Source organism: Agelaius phoeniceus, chromosome 6 (genome assembly GCF_051311805.1).
Source record: "Agelaius phoeniceus isolate bAgePho1 chromosome 6, bAgePho1.hap1, whole genome shotgun sequence".
Lineage (NCBI taxonomy): Eukaryota > Metazoa > Chordata > Aves > Passeriformes > Icteridae > Agelaius > Agelaius phoeniceus.
In genome coordinates, this window is record NC_135270.1 from 25,454,831 (window position 1) to 25,475,168 (window position 20,338).

General features: G+C 52.4%; 2 protein-coding genes across 9 annotated transcripts in view; both read right to left on the reverse strand.

The window, feature by feature from the left end:
• Window positions 1–20,338, reverse strand: part of DGKZ (diacylglycerol kinase zeta) — a 54,920-nt gene that overhangs the window by 18,924 nt on the left and 15,658 nt on the right. For 6 of the 8 annotated variants that reach the window (XM_077180130.1, XM_054635563.2, XM_077180133.1 and 3 more), the window contains exons 2-11: window positions 6,063–6,171; window positions 5,278–5,373; window positions 4,431–4,508; window positions 4,056–4,112; window positions 1,876–1,944; window positions 1,388–1,459; window positions 962–1,078; window positions 798–869; window positions 411–506; window positions 58–140 (exon numbers count right to left, since the gene is read on the reverse strand). In XM_077180130.1, coding sequence (XP_077036245.1) covers window positions 58–140; window positions 411–506; window positions 798–869; window positions 962–1,078; window positions 1,388–1,459; window positions 1,876–1,944; window positions 4,056–4,112; window positions 4,431–4,508; window positions 5,278–5,373; window positions 6,063–6,171 — 849 coding nt within the window. Of the gene's footprint in view, window positions 1–57; window positions 141–410; window positions 507–797; window positions 870–961; window positions 1,079–1,387; window positions 1,460–1,875; window positions 1,945–4,055; window positions 4,113–4,430; window positions 4,509–5,277; window positions 5,374–6,062; window positions 6,172–20,221; window positions 20,292–20,338 lie in introns of all 8 variants that reach the window. The other 2 variants (XM_077180134.1, XM_077180136.1) reach the window with 1 other exon arrangement.
• On the reverse strand, window positions 6,918–16,392 carry LOC143694229 (uncharacterized). The gene is made up of 2 exons (XM_077179409.1): window positions 16,032–16,392; window positions 6,918–7,732 (listed from the first exon to the last, which is right to left on the reverse strand). The coding sequence occupies exon 2, from the start codon at window positions 7,710–7,712 to the stop codon at window positions 6,918–6,920; it is 795 nt and encodes a 264-aa protein (XP_077035524.1). The 5' UTR covers window positions 7,713–7,732; window positions 16,032–16,392.

Genomic DNA, 20,338 nt, shown 5'->3' on the forward strand with positions numbered 1-20,338 from the left:
GAGGAATCCTGGGACATGGATGGAGGAGAGAAAGGTGCTGCCCCCATCAGTACTCACGCCTCCTTGGGTCCACCCTGGCTGAGGTCAAAAACCTGCCGTGGGTTGAGATACCACATGAAGGATTGGATGATCTTGGCTCCCTATGGGGAGAAGAAAGACTTCAGGTAATATTGAGTTCCCAGTGGATAGCAGAAGGAGGCATTTGGTCCTGCCTGGGGACAGGCTAAGACAACACCATTCTGGAGGGGGCACAGGCAAAGCCTGGCAGAGGTAGGAACTGCTATGCAGTAAACTGGCATTGGGGCCTCTTGTGCAGCTGAAGCATCACCAAAACTGTGATGACAGCTCAGCACTCAAATGGCAATGCCCTCACAGAGATGTCTTCTTAGACATACCAGACAAGGCCATACCTGATTCCCACCACTTTTGGGGTTCACGAACACCAGCAAGGGCTTCATGAGAGGAGCTGGCATGGGCTTGATGACAAAGGGTTTCCACCTCCCTTCCTGCAAGAGATACCATAGATCCTTCAACAAAGCTGGGGAAATGCAAACTGCCACCTCCAGCTGAGCCCTAACATCATGCAGGTTAGAAGCAGGTGGAAGAAAACATCCCAGCCACCCCGTAAACTTTGTTTCTGGGATATACCCTGCCAGCAGGCACGCTCCCTCCAGCTCAACCTCCTTAATGTCAGTACAGACCCAGAAAAGCCCACTTTTATTCTCAGCCTTGCTCCTCACTGTTCAGTCCCTCTGCCCTTCCAAGACAAAGTCATTCCCAGTCCCCTCATATCTTACCTCAGCCCCCTTTTTGCTGGATTTCCGCTTGAATGACGTCCTCTTCTTTTTCTTACTAGATTTCAGTGGATTCTATATAGAAAAGGAACAAACACAAAAACTCTGTGAGGAGCCACTGGGCAAGTGGTAACTTTGAAAGAGCCCCAAGAGCTGAAGTGACTTACCTGGGGCCGCCGGACCCGCAGAATCCAGGTGGGAGGAACGACGACAGCAGCATGAGCCCCCAGTGAGCAGGGCTCTTCAATGTGTTGCAGCATGAAACACGATACTTTGCTGTGATACTGGCCAAGGAGAAGACAGAGAGAAAACTCAGCTGCTCATTTTGCTGGGCACAGCCACAATCTCCTCCTCTCAGGTTCCCCATGCCAATGCAGGGAGTGCTGGATGAAACCATGCAGGAATTTTGTAACGGGAAGGCAATGAAGAGAAAGTTTCTCAAAGGAGCTTGCAAATATCATAGTACAGCCTCTGCCAGCAGGGGGAGCTGTTGAGGGCAGGCTGCCGAGCGGCAGCTCGGGGAGCCCCGGCAGAAAGCAGAGGTCATTCGTGCAGAACCGACTGCTACGGCATTCAGGGGGGGCTCTGCTCACCGCTTGTTTGCACCAGGAACAGCTGATGGCTACAATCTCTTTGCTGTGGAAGGCAAACTTCTGCTGAAAACCCTATGGAAGAAAGGACAAGAGGCTTAGGGAATTCCCTGCAGTTTCCTGTCACCCAACAGTAAGAGACATTAACAAAGAGAGCATGCCTGCAGCTGGAGCCCTCCAGATCCTGTCACACAGTCCCAATCACAACAACAGCACCAGGGAGGCCACTGTGCTCTGTAGGGGTGTCCTTATTGCTCAAGGAAAGCATGTCAGGAAGACAGTCTCTTTCAGGATTAGTTGGGCCCAGGGGAAGAACTACTCTATGTGGGAAGCAGTTACACAGTGCTTCACTGAGTAAAGCAGGGCACGTGTCTTGGTTTTGCTGCCAAACAGGAATGGTGGGATGTCCCTGGTTCCAGGCCCTGTGCGTGTCTCTGGCTTGACCTTAGGTTTCCTTCAGGCTGAGAAAAATGCCCAAGACGCCCTCTCACCTTGCCACACTGCCGGCATTTCCCTTCCTGCCGCCTCCGGTGCACCCAGTGATGTCGGACAACAATGGGCTAAACGGAAAAGAAAAAAAGAAAATTGAAAAAAAAAAAGAAGGGCCCAGTGCATGAGGGAACACAGAAACAGGCAGAAGAAATGGACACAGGCCAGCCAACCTCTGCTCTTGCAGCAAAACCACTGCTCATAGGGACCAGCCCCCCACTCGCTGAGAGAAGGCAAAGCCAAAGAATCAGGGGACAAGAGGTCAAATTATGATGCTCCAAGAAAAGGGAATTAAAACCAGAAGAAATAGGAAGGAGGACAGGGAAACTGAAGACTGAGAATCACACAAAGCAGATACAATGGAGAGTGGGTAAGCAGCAGCACATCTCTGTCCCCTGACATCTCTGCCCAGATGCCCCTGGTGCCAGGTGAAAAATGTGCTGTTGGATGGCGTGAAAATTCCTGGAGAGACACAGTTTGTACCCACAGGAAGAAGATGGAAGTGCTTGCAGCTAAGCAGTGAACCTCCTCACTCCACATTCCTCGAGAAGAGTGGCAGCACCAAAGCCCTCCACACCCACTTCCCCCTGCTCTTTCCCCAGGCCAATCCTGAGCTTGCTTCAGTGCCAGCGTGGGCAGCAAGGCTGCACGCCAGCACCTCTGCTCTGCTTGCAGGCTCACAGTGGGTTCAGGGCTGGGACTTGCAGAAGTGATTGTGAGGGATTCAGAATTTTTGTAATGAACTAACACTTGTCCTAAATACTATCCTATTTTTCCAGCCCTGGACTGGGAATGGGCTGGAAAACTGCAGAGAGAGAAGCAAAAAGAGAAAGGGAATGCGAGTTCACAGGCTGGCATGACAGGGCCCAACATCCTGCTCCTGACAGCTTTTGGGATCATGATGATGAGAGACAGAAACTGGCAGGAGGTTGGGGTCAGCTCCAGTGTTGCCTCCTCTGAGTGCAGCACACGGGAGGGGATGAAGAGTCTTGTTGGCTTTAGCGGATATTAATCCAGTAGGAGCAGAAGGAGGGCTATGCCTTGAGTTCAGCTCCGGGTCCAAGCAGGCACATCTAGCAAAAGGGCTGACCCTGAAGGAGATCCCTGGCACCACAAAGGCCAGAAGAGCACCTTTTTAGGGAAACAGGAAGGAAGAGGCCTTGGAGGAACTGAGAAGCATTAGAAAGACAGGATGGAGAAGCAGAGTTTGTGAGAGAAAAGAAAAAGCAAGAAAGGGGAGGGAGAAGACATTTGTAGAGGCTGGAGAGAAGAAAAATAGAGACAGACAATTGAGCAGAGGCAGCAAGCTGTTAGCAGAGCCCAAAAGGTAAATGAAGCACAAATAAGGGAGCTAGACTAAGAGCAATATGGGAAGGAGGCACAGAAAGAAAAGCAAAGCAAGAAAGGAAGGTTTAAAGTGATGCTGAAAGCTTCCCTTTACAATGTCATGCCAGCATTTCAAAGCAGGCAGCCCTGTGTTTGAAGATCCTTCCCCAGCTAGGTCTGCTGTGCCAGCACAAACACAGTGTGCTGGGGGCAGCTCTGTTACCAAAATGGCCCATGACTGAGCCACCCACACCCACTCCAGAGCACTGCACAGGAAACATTGGCTCCACAGGCTGGAGGGTGAAGCATGAAGGCTGACAGCTGCTTCCACCAGTGCAGGTCAGCAGACAGGTTCCAGGCCACTGCTTATGCCCAGTACATTACAACATGGGCTGAAGGGGTCTGATACCACTACTGTGGCCAACTTCCACTGCCACCTGTGGCACCTAGGTCAGGGCTGAGTGATAAAGCCAGAAATGAGCCCATACTGCTTCCTTCCAAATTGCAGGAGACTTGGGGACCTTGTTTGCCACAGCCTCATCTATGTGCCTGAGGACCCAACACAAGGGTCAAAATTTCTCCCAAAAAATACTGTCTGTAGGTTCCTCCCATGCAGATTCAGGACACGCAAACCATCGGATGCTCTGCATCTGCTGCCTGCAAACTTCTCACTCTTCAAACCCAGTCTGTGCTGCTGCCTTGCAAAGAAACATCCTTTTTATGGCACCCCTTGGAGCAGGAAGGAACATGATGCCTCCACTTGGATGGGCAACACGCTGGCAGCATCTGGTGTCTTTAGCACCAAACTGGAAATGGGAGATGCAGATGTGGGCAGAGTGGAAGGCACATGTCTCACCTCCCGTATGTTCCGGGATCCTGACTCCCTGAAGGAAGGCTTGCAGCGGAAATTTATCTGTAGGAAGAACACAGGAGAGGAACCAGTAAAACCATCGTACCTGAAGGAAACCTACTGGAATTTACTGCACTACAGTAAGGTTCAGAACCTCTAGAGTTGTTTGGTACTTGCCACAAAACATGTCTTGGTTACTGAACAAAATGGGGCCTGGGCTCCCAATCATATCACTAGATCCTCATTTTGGTACTGTCTCCTCAGAAGACCCTTCTCTGCAATTATACATTGCAGTTCCTCAATCTTCTTGTGTTTCACTGCCCAAGAAAAGGCTGCTACAGTTTTGCAAGCTGCAGGGAGGGCTTAACAGGCTCTACTCACTTTCTCCAGCTGTTCGATGCAGGGTGTATGCACTACAATCTTGCAGGCTGCACACTTGCGCCTGGAGAGAGGTTTTTGCTGAAGGGTAAGAAAAGAGGAGAAAAAATATACATGTGAATGAAAATATGCAGTGTTCAGAGTCTGGCAAGCTCAGCCTCCCATCATACCTCCTTCTTATGTACTGGGATACAGTACAAGCTCTACTGTAAAGTTAGATACAACATAGACTTCTTATCTAGTGAAGGGGTCTAAGCATGTGCCTATAGCAGATGTTTTCAAGCCTGGTACAGAGCAGGGAGGTACTTTCCCTACTGTCCTGTCCTGTCCTGTCCTGTCCTGCAGTACTTGTCTTTTTCTGACACTGCCTGAGAGCACCATGGAAGCTGGTCTGGGAGGTATCTGCAGGGTGGTATCAGTGGCAGACACCTGCAGGATGGCAGGCAGAGGCTGGCATCAGTGCTCCATATCCTGTACCACGAGCAGGACTGAGCCTACAAACTGGGAGGGAGGACTGCAGGGGCAGGAGGCAACAGGCCTGGATCTCCAGAGCTCACTTTTCTCCTCTATTGAAAGGTCTTGGAACCCTCCAGGAACCCTCTCTGGAACCCTCCAGGCAAGAGGCAGCCCTGCATCAGGTTCCCATTGCAAAATGAGAACCAGCATTGGCAGAAACTGGGGACTGGGCCCTCCGGTATGCAGAGGCAGAAGGGACACAGTCCCTGCCTTGGCAGCTCCCCAGACCCCTGCATGGCCCCCAGCAGCAGCAGCAGCAGCAGCAGCAGCGCAGCCTTTGCGGTCTCCCCACAAGGTGACAGCACAGCCGTGTTTGTGGCCCCAGGTGACTCACCAGAAGCTTTGCCATGCAGTTCTGTTCCCCAACGTAGCAAAAGTCCCCAGAGACATTGGTCTCAAACCAGATGTGCTCCCCATAGACCGCAGCCTCCTGAAACACACAAGACAACACAAGCTCTGAGAGAACCCCCAGAGAGGCACCTGAGCCCCTAAAATACTTTGTGCAAGGGACAAGATACTGGACAGTGCTGGGAGGTGGAGGCCAGGAGACAAGATGCATACAACAGCCAGGGACATCTGGAGAGAGGAAGCCTCAGAAAGCTGCTGCCATGTCCCACCTGTTGTAAACAAGAGGCCCCCAGGAAACCAACTCCAAGACCTGCAAACCACTTGCAGTGTCCTGCACAGGGGAGCTGCTTTAATCAGCCCGAGAGGAGGCATCAGGGCAAACTCAGTGCAGGGGACACTCCTGAACCAGCTTCTGTTCTACAATCTGAATGGGCAGCTTAAAACCTGTGGGGCATTGCCTTTTAAGGAGCAGGGGCTTACTCCTGTTGCTTGGCCCAAGCCAATAGATCTTGGCTGTCAGAAGCAGAAAAGCTGGGAGAGGAGTAGTTATGCCATCCCTCCAGGAACCACCTGTGCCTCCACAGCCTCTCTTTTGCAGCATCAAGTAGTGCTGCCAGAAGCACAGATGCTGGCACCAGCTGGTGGCAATGGGAGAGGCCATAAATGTGTCAAAGTCAGTCACCTGGGAAGCCTCAACCCTGGGAAGAGCCTGCTGCTTCTTGGCCAAGAGCCCATTCCGTGCAATGCCCAGCAAAACACAGTACAACTTACGCTCCAATCCACAGTGCTGCGTATCTGCCTCTCCGAGTCGCTCCTCATGGCTAGTGCTGGGTTTGGCTGGGCTACCATGTGTTGGAGACTGGATTTGGCAATAGCTTTCCTGGAAGACAAAGGAGGGCTGGCTATTAAATATATATGCAAAGCACAACCTGCTTCTAAGATGACACGTGAGGCTGCAGCAAAAAAGGCTCCTCAGGACCAAGTGGCTGAAAATGAGGTGAATTTCCATCCCAGGTGGCTGAGAAGTACCTGTTTCTGTGAGATAGTCCTGTGGGATGAAGAAGTACTGGCCACGTTTCTGACAGCTCAGCTAGACAGCCTGTACCCAACAAAAGGCACAGCATGGGCCTGCTGGGTTAATGCACTCAGGGATAAGAGCTCCATTGTAAAACGCCCTGGGAGTGTCCATGGAGCTGCAGTGGTGGGACTGCCTTTGCAGGGACAATCTAGAACACCTGTCCAACAGTCTCCCTGCATCTCTCAGAGCCTGGGATGTTTCCATGGACCAGTACAACTGGCCAGAATAAAAGGAACTGTTTGTTTGGGACTAGTGAGCTTCTCCCAGATGTGCTAGGGTGGAGGAAAGGAGCAGGAAATCCAGCCAAGAGGAGAAAGTGTGCATCTCCAGCCAGTGACCAGGCCTACCACATTCCTCTGGTCCCAGCCTGGCAGGAGAGGAACCCACAAGCTCCAGGTGGAAGATGCTTATGGTACACCTGCAGCACTGCAAGACACCAATGGCAGCCACGGCCAATGGCGCTGAGTCTCTTCCCTCCTTCCCCACCAAACCTGGGTCTACACTCCCCCTGTCCCCTCCCCAAGGCATTGCCTGCTTAAATGCTGCCACTATACATACAGCAGCCGGGGGCTCCAGCCATCCGGGGTGGTGTGGCAGGTGGGCTCCGGTCCCAAACCCTTGACGAGGGTGGCAGAGGGGCACTTGGTTCCAGCCACTCCTGCACAGCGCTGGGCCAGCAGCCGGGGGTGGCCAGAGGGGAGCGGCCCAGGCTGAGGGGCATCGCTGGAGCGCCGGCGTTGGCTGAGGCGGCGGTAGCGGCCTGGCAGGCCGTAGGCAGCGCGGCCGTGCAGGGCCTCAGTGGGCAGGCGGTGGGAGGAGGCGCGCCGCAGGCAGCGGGGTCCCCGCGACAGCAGCCCTGCCTGCAGCGGCCGCGGCTGGGGCAGCATGGCCAGCCATGTCTCCTCAGCGCTATGCTCGTGCTGGCCCCCCTCAGCTCCTGCTGCTGCACCACCGTCCTCTGGAGACTCAGATGTGGAGCTGTCAGTGCAGTGAGCCCCGTCCCCCTCCTCTCCCGTGGGAAGGAGGCTGGCCAGGAGGACAGTGGGACCCAGCAGCTGGGCATCAATGGCTTGTGCCTGGCCTCCGCGCTTCTTCTGCACGGCAAACCTGGGGCTGAGGCAGGGCGGCGTGGTGCTGGAGCGGCGACGCGTGCCGGGACGCCGGACCAGCCCCAGGCAGGAGAGGGATGCCGCTGCGGTGCCTGAGCCGCGGCGGCACTGGGCCAGCGAGGCGGAGGGCAGCCCCACCTGGGAGCGCCGCCTGGCCTTGCCCGTGGGCACAGCCACCACGCTGCTGCGCCGCAGCCCCTTCCGCCCAAAGTGCCGCCTGAAAAAGGTTTCCATTGCATCCGGATGGTTGGTGGCTGTTAACACAGAGACCAGGGATTAAGTAGGCTCCTCTATGAGTCCCAGGCCACGCTGTGGCTGTCAGGGCAAGGGGACAGTGGGAAGCAAGGGATAGAGGGCTGAAGCAGGGAGTGGGAGACATGGCAATGCTACCCAAGGCGTGTGGTAGTGTTGCTCCCCACAGCTTTACTGCTCCACGAGTCTCACAGCTCAGCCCAGAGGGCTGCAATGGCAGGGGAGGTGTCACTGCCTAGCCAGGACCCTCTGCATTCCCTGCACTCCGCTAAGCAGAACCCCTGTGCACTCTGAGGTGCCGATCAGCCCTGGCACCTCCATTACCCCTACCACTCTCCTGATGCTGATCCACCTGGTTTCCACACAGGAACCACACTAGTTAGGTATCAGTCCCACCAAATTTGTAGCAAATTGAAATTAAGCCCTTGTGAGTCCTACAGAAGAAAATTGACCAGGCCAGTAAAACCAGGGCAGGAAAATTTGGTAGAAGAGGTCTGGGAGAGCTGGAAACTGGGAGAGGCTGGAGCAGGGCAGAGGACAGTTAGGAAGATCATCCTATCTGTCCTAAGCAGAACTTCCTTCTCATGGGAGAAAGAACTTTATGGAAAGCTCATGCTTTCCCTGCCCAGCTCTCAAAGCTTGACAGGCTGCCTGGACATTGCAGCAGTCTGTTGAAAGCCATGGGTGGAAGGCGCTGCAACACTCAGTGTCAGTGGCTCAGCAGACAAAGACCTGAGTGGAAGGAGCTGAGTCTGGCTAGCTCCAGTGCTCCCCTCCTCCAGAGACAGTGGTTCATTTCCCACCCTCCAGCTGCCACCTCTCTTCAGCTGCTAAAAGATTTATTCAAGGCCAGCTTTAAAAAACCCACCAAAACCCATAGTTTGGTAGAAGCAAACTTCTCTCAATTGCTCCCAAGGCAGGGGACTCAATCATAGCAGCCTGCAAGCACACAAAAGCCACTATCACTACCACTCTCAAGGATTTCCATGCTGTGAAAGGCATCTCCTCTACCCACCACAAGAGCATGGGCATGCTGCCCACCACACAGACTGACATCTCCTCCCCTTCTTCTATCTTCCTCTCTAACCATGCTCTTTTACATTCTTATGGATCAGTAATATCAGAGAACCTTCAGGACATCACTCTGGCCCAAACTTCCAATGACCTAAGGCCCACAAAAACAGGTGAATTTATCAGAAGCTTCTTCCCTGTTTATTTGGGAAATGCATGTAAGATAGGACACAGGTTTTGTCTTCTGGACAAAATGGAGTTTTTGATAGTGCTTGTAGCACAAGCAGCACATTGGGCTGTACCTCTTTTTAACAGATGAATACAAAGGTGAGTTTGTATTGTTGGAAAATACAAGGCTTGGTTTGGTCTCCTCCACCCTTGCAGACAAGGAAGCCAGCTCTTCAGCTTCTATAGGCTTATCATCATGACTGTACTCAGTAATGTAGAGGAAGGAGGGATGAGGGAGGGAGGGAGGGAGGGAGGGGAAGGAAGGAAGGAAGGAAGGAAGGAAGGAAGGAAGGAAGGAAGGAAGGAAGGAAGGAAGGAAGGAAGGAAGGAAGGAAGGAAGGAAGGAAGGAAGGAAGGAAGGAAGGAAGGAAGGAAGGAAGGAAGGAAGGAAGGAAGGAAGGAAGGAAGGAAGGAAGGAAGGAAGGAAGGAAGGAAGGAAGGAAGGAAGGAAGGAAGGAAGGAAGGAAGGAAGGAAGGAAGGAAGGAAGGAAGGAAGGAAGGAAGGAAGGAAGGAAGGAAGGAAGGAAGGAAGGAAGGAAGGAAGGAAGGAAGGAAGGAAGGAAGGAAGGAAGGAAGGAAGGAAGGAAGGAAGGAAGGAAGGAAGGAAGGAAGGAAGGAAGGAAGGAAGGAAGGAAGGAAGGAAGGAAGGAAGGAAGGAAGGAAGGAAGGAAGGAAGGAAGGAAGGAAGGAAGGAAGGAAGGAAGGAAGGAAGGAAGGAAGGAAGGAAGGAAGGAAGGAAGGAAGGAAGGAAGGAAGGAAGGAAGGAAGGAAGGAAGGAAGGAAGGAAGGAAGGAAGGAAGGAAGGAAGGAAGGAAGGAAGGAAGGAAGGAAGGAAGGAAGGAAGGAAGGAAGGAAGGAAGGAAGGAAGGAAGGAAGGAAGGAAGGAAGGAAGGAAGGAAGGAAGGAAGGAAGGAAGGAAGGAAGGAAGGAAGGAAGGCAATGGCCTCCAGAGAGCAGCATCAGGGCAGCTAAAGCCTGGCTGAACTGAAAGCAAAGCCAAAGCGTCACCTCCTCAGAAGTATTTCTCAAGTCCTACCACTGCAAGCAATGCAGGCAGGTACTTGGTCACCAGAAGGTTCAATCCACCCAAGGCCCATGCAGCTTTACAGAGGGCATCAGCATTTTGCTGATGACTCTACTTCCAGTCTGTTCCCCACACTGCAGTGCTCCATTTATGTACCCTCTCCATATTATCTGCAAGACGATGCACAGTAAACAGCATAGAATCAGAGAATCTAAACTTTCCCTGTACATTTGGAGGCCATTTCCTCTTGTTCTATCACTTGTTACCTGGGAGAAAAGACTGACCCCACACCTTGCTACAACCTCCTCTCAGGTAGTTACAGAGCTCAATAAGGTCTCCCATGAGCCTCCAGCTTCCTCAGCTGTTTCTCCTAAGACTTGTTCCATAGACCCTTCACCAGCTGTACATCCTCTAGATGTGCTCCAGCACCTCAGTGGCAGGAGGAGGGCCCAAAACTGGACACAGCACTTGAGGTGTGGCCTCATGTACTCAATGTTGAGTACAGAGAAACAGTCACTTTCCAGTCCTGCTGGCCACACTTACTGACACGGGCCAGGATATTGTTGGCCTTCATGGCCACTTGGCACATGCTGGATCATGTTCAGATGGCTGCCAATGAGTATCATCACCAACCGGTATTAAAAACTTTCGGAACAAATAAAACATATTAAAAAACGCAAGCAAGAACACAGGATGTGGCACATTGCAACAGATCTTTTTTGGTCAGCTTTAGCTGCTGGGGGAGACATACTGACCAAAGGCACCTCAAATGAGCTGAATGGCTGTTCCCTCCCACCCCAGATATTCCACCAGCACAAGGCTGCTCTACTGCTTACTGTGCTGCTGCTGTGGGCAGGAAGATCTCTTAACAGAGCTTCCTTCCTTTTTGCACCAGTCTCGTGAGGAAATCTGCTACAACAACCTTGGTTTGACATTTATGTTTGAGCACTAGCTGACTGCGGACCTTTTTATCTTCAGGGCTCTCTGTAAATGGCACGTGGAATCAAGCTCTGACCACCAGTGGTGAAGGTTATTACAAGATTGCCATCCGACAGCCCATGACAGCAGCATGTGGCAGCTCAGTTATGCTGGGTGAACATATCCCCAGCTCTTGCATCTCACCTCCAACCTGAGCTCCAAATGGTGTATTGCAGGTGTGAGAGCTGCTGCTGGTGAAGCAGATGGATAAACTGCCGGGACTGCCCATGGTTGATATGCATTAGCAGAGCTGCATGCAGAGCAGCTGGGGAACCATGCAATAGGCAGAGAGAAGCCCGAAAAGAGCTAAGCCTTGGAAGGCCCTGACTTAACACCAGCATATTTCTGGCATCTCCATTGTTTGTCACTGAGAAAAGATGGAGAGGAGCCAGCACCTGTGGCTGCTCTGTAGAGCACATTACTCGGCTCAGTTAGATAAGGAGGCTGGATCGAGGCAGCCTGGCATTTGCAGGGTGCAAAGTAAGGAAGTACTGCTGCATGTACTGAGATACCAACTCTACTTATGAGCAGATACACACTGTCTTTTCAATCTCCTTCTGTGAATAAGGAAGGAGATAGCAGCTCTGGTCTGCTCACGATCTGCAATCAGAGCTCTTGAAAGGTGGGGTGTTTTTTACGACCAGACTGCTCGAAGCATCCTACACACCCTGCCTGGCCTCGCTACAGAGATGCTGCTGAAGCAGGAACATATCCCATCAAGATCTAAACACCCTTGGAAAGCACAGCAGGGGTCTAAGAGGAAAAACTTGCATCTTGTAACTGCAGTGGACATAGAGCTTGTGAATCAGCTGTTATGGAGACATCATCTCTCCAGATATCCAGCAGCTAGCCCTCATTTGGTGATGGTGATTCCAAAACCAGACAGGCTGACCCTTAGGGCTAAACATGCAGTGTTCCCCATGACATAATCTTTGCCCACATCATGAAGACAATCTGGATATTCAGCTCCACTATTCTGCTTTGTTTCACTAACCTAGAGCAAACTCCCATGTACCATACTTAACAGGCTCTCTGTGATAGGCAGAGGGATCCTGTGCCACACACCCTCTTGGCCCTTCCTCTGCATTATTGTTCTCTTTGTCCCTCCAGCAGCCTGGTCCATTCCTGCCAGTGCCCAGAAGCAAGAGAGATCTCAGGTTACCTTCATGCAGTGACAAATCTGGCACCCCTCTCCTGGCACCAAAGGAGGCAAGAGGACACTACTGCAGGTCATTGCTGATAATAAATGCACAAGCCTTGAGCCACAGAGAAGTCTGGACATAATAATACCATCAGCTCCTCCTGACCTTTCAGCAAACCTCCAATTAGTCAACTGGAAAGCATTTTTTCCATCCACGGGACTACCAGGGAAATAAGTCTGAGAGCTTCGCCCTGTTCCATGACGAGCACCTGTCCTGATGGCAGCTGGCCGGATTCCTGCATCCTGGCTGGCTGTGGGTGCTGGGGAGCTGCTGTGGCACTAGAGCTGGCAGAGTGTGAGCAGGAGGCCACTTCAGTTTACAAGCTGTCTTCTCCTGGCAAAGACACTTGACTCATACAGATCAGCCACAAGGAAAGTGTGTTATTAATAGGCACTCCTGTGTGACAGCAAGATCTCCTGGGCTTCTTCCCTGCCTCCTCCCTGCCAGGGCACTGGAGGGACTGAGGAACCCAGGAGCCCATCCAGAGAGCTGCTGCTCATTCCCACCCCACTGGCATACCACTGGTTGCCTTCAGCCTCTGTTTCCATCACAAGCTTGCACAACCCACAATGCCCTTTCAGTGCTCTGATATTCAATCTTCCCATGTACGCTACTGTCCTTACACCATCCCTGCTGAGATCCTGTCCCCGCTCTCCTGTCCTGCTTCCCACACATCATCACTGACCTCTCCTCTCCCTGGGGCTCCCCAGCCAGGCTTCTCTGACCTTACAAGAGCAACCTGCACAGATGAGGTCTGCTGAGGAAGGTGCCCCTGTGCCAGATGGGGGAGGGATAATGCTGGTCAAGATGTGGTGCAGCTCTCAGGCTTTAGTTGCAGTGAGGTGTGCAGTAATCAGCAAATTCCCATACTGTGCACTTTGTTTCTACTCAGAATTTCCATTCCAGCTGTCATCTCTCCTATCATCATACAAATAAAACTGAGTCAGGAGCTTCCCCACACTGGGTCCAGTATAAGCAAGGAGATGGGGCTCCACCCAGCACAGGGATAGAGAGGCTCCATCCAAGCCATGAGCCTTTCAAAGCACCATGAGAGGTGAGCTATGGGCTATGCTCATCTATTTTAGGATTCATACATTTGACTATTGCAACAAGTGCCACCACCTATATGGACCACTTCCAGGCTTCTGAGCTGCAGGAGCATGGTATTCCCAGAACAAGGACAAGGACATCCTCAGTTGCACTGTCACTCTGCAGAGGAGGGGATTACTGTTGCAACTGTAAGGTTGCCCCTCCAAGCTGCAGAAGCCAGTTTCTGATCCTAGCAGGGTACTCAGAGGGCCACACATCTCAGCTTATCTTTCAGTGAGTCCTGGGCCTGATCAAGATAAATTCAGACCTCTCTGCTGGCAAGAAAGCAAGGTAAGTGCTTAGAAAACAGCTGGTGGTCAGATGCATGCAGCTGCAAAGGACCTCCTCCCAGCCCTGTGGTCCCTGAACGTGATGCATAGAGGTCCCTGTCAAGGCTACTGAGCATGGGCATGAGAGCAATATCTAATCATGTTTGCCAACTTGCTCAGAAGACTGTCAGTGTCACTGGGCACTCCGGGTGGCCAACCTGGAGGTCCCAGGACAGCACTGCTTCACAAGGGACAGGCAGCTATATCAGTGTAGACTCTCTGTATCCATCTTGTACCTGGCTGAGCAAGAGCACAACTCACAGCCAGTCAGGAGCTGGGAACACTACAGGGAGGAGATACAACTTCTAAGATGCTTCAAATGAGCAGGTCAGGGTGACAGATGCAACACCAAGGACCGGCAGCTGCCTTGGGGGACGATTGTAGAAAGGCAAAGAAATGAAACACCACAGTTTGACAGTTTGTCATGGTAGGCTTCTCCAAGTGGCAGAGCCAGGTGGAAGAACACTGCCTAGCCATGCCTCAAACAAAGCAAGGCAAAAGCCGTCCCACCTTCGTGCCTGGCCCTCCACAAGAAAATGCTCACATTTGGTTTTCTGAGAAGAACAGGGGCTGGGAGCAGAAGGGACTGAGACTAATACAGTTCCTAGCATTTTCCCAACACCCTTCTCGTGGCAGCTCCATCCCACCTCACCCCAAGCTCTGCATGATGCCATGGCACCATTTCCTTTTTCACCACTTTCTCAGGGTAAACATGAGATCTGTTTTAAAGCACATCTGCCAGAGTAGCTCAGATCCTCCACAGAGACTTCATAAAGTGAAGAGTTTGCCAGCCCTAATATTCAGAGTAATGTTCCCATTACAACAATGTGATTTCCTTCCCAAAATCCATGGAAGACAGTGTTTTATCTTAATTTAAACCAAAACCATCTCCTTGGAGCCTCCTGGGCTGACTCTGGGCATTTATATCCCTTGACAACTTTCCACCATCATAATGTTATGAAGTTTATATGCCAGTACAGTAAATAATCTGCCTCCTGGCAATCAAGAAACCTGACAGCACTGATGTAAACAATCTGTTGCTGCATTTGGCTGAGGAGCTGAACAGCAAGACTGACAGCCTTGAGCCATGAATTAACCAGGGCTGAAACGCAGAGGGTGAGCCCTGGACTCATGGACATCACCCATGGTGCTGGGGCCGAGGCTGAGCAGGGGCTGGGGGAGAGGCTGGCCACACAGTTTCTATTTTGGTCCCATCAGCAGGACCAGCGATGCAGGCTGGGAAGGAGTTGGAGATTTTCTTCTCTCTCTCTCTCTCTCTCTCTCTCTCTCTGAGCTTCCTTTCCAGAGTGACATGCATGAAGCGGGGGCCTCAGCCAGGGTGTCCTGGTGGTTTAGGTACTCAGACCCTGGTTTCTTTTGCAGATTCCCATTATCACACCCAGTGGTGGTCCCCTCACTCAGTACGCTCAGCTCTGCTCCTCACAAGGAGGGATGCACTATTTAAAGGGTGGCCAGTCCCACAGCCCAGCTGTTGGATCCAAACTCCCAGAGCAGCCCCAGAGTTTTTCTCCTGCACACAATGACAAAATCCTGGCACAGAAATTACTACTGGTCACAGTGCTGCCCCAGGCAGGGCAGTACACAGTGTCTGCCCAGGGCAGCAGCCCTAGGGAGGAGGCGATGACCTTGTGTGACAACAAAGCTGCAGTGTGGCAGATACAGAACACAGGCAGCGATTCCCAGGGCTAGTAAGTCTCTGCACCTCCCAAAGCGAAGTCAAGAAAACCTCAGGCACTCCACAACATGCACTGATCACTGATCAGAAAGATGGGACTCACATGCCTCCCTGCAGCCCACAGCAGGGATCAGGAAGGGCATTCCACTGCTCCTGGCATAAGAAGGGAATCACAGTGCCACCAGCACCAGAGGATATGCCAGGAGTCCACAAATCTGTCCTGCTTTCCTAAACTATTCCAAAGCAAAGCGACTGAGGACTGAGGGTCCTGGCAAGGCACAGGCTAGCTCCCTGTACTCTGCTACTTGCAGATTTCCTGCTGCCACCCCCATGCCACATGGACTGGCAGGACAAAAGCAGCAGAACGGGTGGCTGGAAATACACCACTGGCAGGGCAACCCTACAGAAACAGCAGCCAGGCACCACTGAGTGCCATGGTGGCTGTGTTTTGCAGACGCCTCGCCTGAGCCCTGGGGACTGCTGTGGATCAGCTTTGCTCCAGGCTCTGGCAGCAAACAGTGCTCGACAGAAGCAAAGTTGAGGGTCTAGGGGATGACTCTGGGGTCTGCTCCCCCTGCCCTTCACAATGGTCTGGAGCCAAATGCCATACCTACAAACTAAGGGCTGTCTCTCCCCCCAGGTCCCCTCCCATACCCCACCCAGCACAAACAAAAGCAGCAAGCGTGAGGGAGAGGGGCAAGCAGAACAAGAAAAAGGGAGATAGAGGGAAAAAGCCCCCGTGACCTGATCCGGAGCGGTGCAGGGGTCCTGCAGGTGCCGAGTGGGCGGCAGTGGCCGCACCGCAGCAGCGGGCCAGCCCTCCCCTACTAAGTCCTAGTTTGGAGAGAGTGCTTGGCTTCTCCCTCCGCTCCTCCCCGCGCTGCTCTCGTTAAAATAGCCAACTGCACTTCCTCTCCGAGCAGCCCTGAGGCCGGCTCGCCCCCAGCCGCAGGCGCATGCACTGCAGCGGGCCCGGAAAGAGAGGGGTCCCCACGGCGCCAGCTGCTCTCCAAACACTCAACTGCAGCTCGGGGACGGCGCAGCTTCTCTGGCAGCGGCAGCAGGAGGACACGGGGAGAACCCGCCAAGGTGGCGATTCTCTCCTGTCTCCTTGGAACTTGGATAAAGGGGTTTGCATGGCTGATGAGAGTCAAGCCGCCTGCCACAGAGAGCCTGTCTTCATGCACAGGAGGTAACTTGCTTCTGAGTTAGTCTTTGGTCCACACAGGCTTCACAGATGTCTCAGGAGCTTTGTGTCTTCCCTCATTATGAAAACCCTCCATGGGACCTCTCATACCCAGGCTGGGGACTTCCCCGTCATGCTTCACCACTATCTGGGTTCCCCAGCTGCCTCTAGGGATCTGCTCCCAGCCAAACACAACCCATCTCCCTTTTGGGGTCACAAAACCCGTCTCCTCATTGGTCTTTGCAAAGATGAAGGGAAGGTCACACCAAAGGCCAGCTCACTCTACGATGCCGTCACCAGCTATTGTTTTTTCGGTCATTTACTCGGGCGATGAGAGCCAATAGCCACACACAGGCCGTAGTGAGTGAGTCAGTGCGGGTGACTGCAGCTGAGATTTTGTCTCTCACACCCTGCCCCCTCCTGCCTGCCCCTTCCCCTCGCCTACATGTCATGGCTAAAATTAGACAGCTCTTCTCCTCTGTGTGTAGGAATGTGTGTGTGTTTGGACGGTGCCCAGTGTTCCTTGGGGCCTGGAGCGGGACTACAGTAACACAATCATAACAAAATGTCACAGAGGCTGCAGCCAGTGTGGCAAAGGCAGCCAGCTGCCTTCCCCGATGGGTGTCTTGAAAGCTGTTCATAGAGGGTAGCCAGGCCCAAAGGCTGAGCTACCACCATTGCTGTCATCATCATCCATCATGGAAGAAAGAGCAAGTGGCCCTTGTGAATCAGTGAGAGAGAGGGATGGGGAGGACAGATGAGCGAACCTGTCCATTGCCAAAGCTGCTGAGGATTTCATTCAGCCCTCACAACACCAGAGGGGAAAGGGAGCTGGAGATACCCAGGGCAGGCAGGAGGTGTTCACCTTGGTCAGTTCTCTCTGCCCTCAAAACTGCTAGCTGATGAAGGATGGAAAGTTCTGCCTCCTTCCCTACAAAGGGTATCTACACATCCTTCAGAACTCCCTTCCTACTGCCGGGAAGGAGCCAGCTGCCTCTAGCAGTCAAGCAGGTCCCAGCACCGTCACAGCCCCAGGGCAGCTGCCAGGTGCAGAAGGGCCTCCAGGAACAGGCCCCAGTCCATCATTGTTAAGACTCACTTATTGGGACTGGAAGGATTTTTTATCAAAGAGAAAATTAAAAATGTGCTGCCACTAGTTAATCATTCAGAGCAAAGTAGCCTGATAGAGATATGTACGGTTCCTCACCAGCCCCACCTCCAGCCAAGGAAGCTTAGCACAGAATCACAGAATGATTAGGATTGGAAGAGACTTTAAAGGGCATCTCATTGCACCCCCAATATCATAGTCAGGAACACCTTCCACTTGACCAGGTTTGTCAGAGTCCATCCAACCTGGCCTTGAACACTTCCAGTGAGGGTTCAAGCTTCCAGCTTGTCTCCAACTGCCCCATGCCCACCCTGCTCTTCCTGACCCCTGTGGTCGATGCATAGCAGAGACTCCTGATGATACCACTTGCTGCTCCTCACAGTCACCACAATCCTATCTCCTTCCTGGGCTGGCAGGACCTAGACTGACAAATGGAAACAGCCATTTTTTCCCATGGAAACACCATGGAAGGGTGACCATGGTGGATTCCAGGTGGTCCCAAAATCCCTTTCAAGTCAATGTGACCACCAAGAGATCAGGGCACTAATTCCCCAAGTCCCTGGAGGCAGCAGGAGCAGGAAGTCTAAGAGCCCTCTCAAGTTCAGTTGTGCAAACCTTGCTGCCATTCTCCTCCTACTCCCACAACTTTGTAAGCCCTCAGCCTGTTAACATGCAGACAGGTGAATGGGTTGTGATGGAGACCAGCAGCTCCCAATGCTGCTGTTACAGGTTTCAGTCTGCTGTGTTCAAGCAGAAACCACTGCCCCAGGCCAAGAGGCTCCCCAGGCCCACGCAGCCCTGAGCAAGACTTTCCATGTGAGGAGATCCTGGTCCCACGCACCTGAAACCACATCACAAGTGGCAGCCCCTGCAGTTGTCTGCAAGGGGGAGAACTGCTCAGCATCCCTGAGAAACCCAGTCCCCAGTGATCTCTCTACACCACAAAGTCTGAGACAGGAAAGACACCTCCCAAGCCTTCATCATGACCCTGTGACTAAGCAAAGCACATGCTGACATGCCACACAAGTGGCATTTGTTAACTGTCCCCCTGTTAGTGATATCATGTCTAACCTTTGGTTTCTCTTTTTCACCTCATGGCAGCAAGTGACTAAGTCTTTTTCTCCTGCATCTCACATCAAAATTGAAGTAACTCCTTTTAACAATGTTAAATCTACTACTGGCTTTGCTGAATGTCAGCTTGTCCCACTGCAACAAATGGGAGGGCAGGAGGAAAAGTTGGGGTTTTTTCTCCTCCACCCTTTTTGTTCTAAATGCCCTCAGCATATCTGGTCTTAGGTGCTTCCTTTTCTTCTTTCATCTTAACATCCCCACATCTGCCAGAATCACTGATGGGCTTTTTTCTCCCATCATCCTTCAGAGAGGGGAAGAAGCAATGCCCATGCAGAGAACAGACCACTGTCCCCCTTCCTGGAATGGACCAGCACTTTAGCACATACCAGTAACACAGGGCTGCCTTGCTCTGCTTCCTGAGTTTCTTGGCTCCTCCTCTCATGCCCACAGAGACACTGGGTGCTCCAGAGACTTGCTTGTGTGGGAGGAGTGACCCAGACTCCAGGTGCAGAAGTTGGGTGGCTGCCAGTATGAGGCTCTTGTGGTAGCAGGACACGCAAGCCTGCGCAGTGGGGAGTTGGCTGACAGCTGCCTTGGCTGGATGCTTGCCTCTGAGCATCAGCCAGCCCATGGCAGCAGCTGACCAGTTTAAACCATCAAGCTCACCAGCCACTTCAGCCACAGCAGCATAAAAAAAGCTCTATGCAGATGCTTTGCCAATCCCTTTCTTGCAGAAGGGAGGAAAGCAAAACCAGGAGCGATGAGTCAAGGCCAGCAGCCCTGCAGAAGGGACATGTCACAACACCCAGCTAAAGTCAGCTGCAGGGAAAGGGCTGGAGTTGCACAGCAGAGCGCCAGAGCTCCGAAGAGCGACCGTGCCCTCTGGTGTTCAACCCACAGCTGTTTGGACCTCTCCAAAACCCATTCGCCTCCCCTCTGAAGAGCACTAACTGGCCACACGGCCTCTTGCTCCCAACACCTCCAACCACAGGACTCCCAAGTAGCCCTGGGACAAGATTTTTGTGTCTACATCAGACAAACAAGAGACGAGTGGCAAATTCAGTAAAGCCCAGGATGCCATGCAGAGAAACTGTGTAGCAGAAGCCAGGAGGAGCAGTAAGGGTCTTCCACTGCGGCACTCACACACGTGTGGCCAAATCCTGACCAGGCTGATGTGCTGCTCTACAAAGACCAAGGCATAGGGAGCCCAGGAACGGAACCCAGGACTTGTCTCTACCACCACATCTCCTCAGGGGCACTTGTGAGTGAGGTAATGGCTAGTCCCAACACCATGGCTAGCCTAGGAACCGGCTCCCACACAGCAACTACATCCCAGCCATGGTGATTGTCTCCCAGGCCCTGTTTTTCCACCATTTCTGGCAGTCATAGCCTTACTGAACTTCTGACTGTTTCAGCTAGATTTTATTATTTATTATTATTTAATTTAGTCATTTAGCTAAACCACCCTCAGTGCTGTCACCTTAGGTCATCCAAGCATTCAGCATGCACTGGGTCTAGGTGCTCATGCCCACACTGGCTAGGACATAGAGGAGGAAGAGCTCAACTGACCTTCAATCCAAACTCCAGCAATACAGAAGCTGCCATGTTAGTCGATCAAAGTCCAGTAGCAAACTGCCCTCTAGAACAAAGACAGTGACACAGGCATAAGGCAAGCAGCCCAGCTTT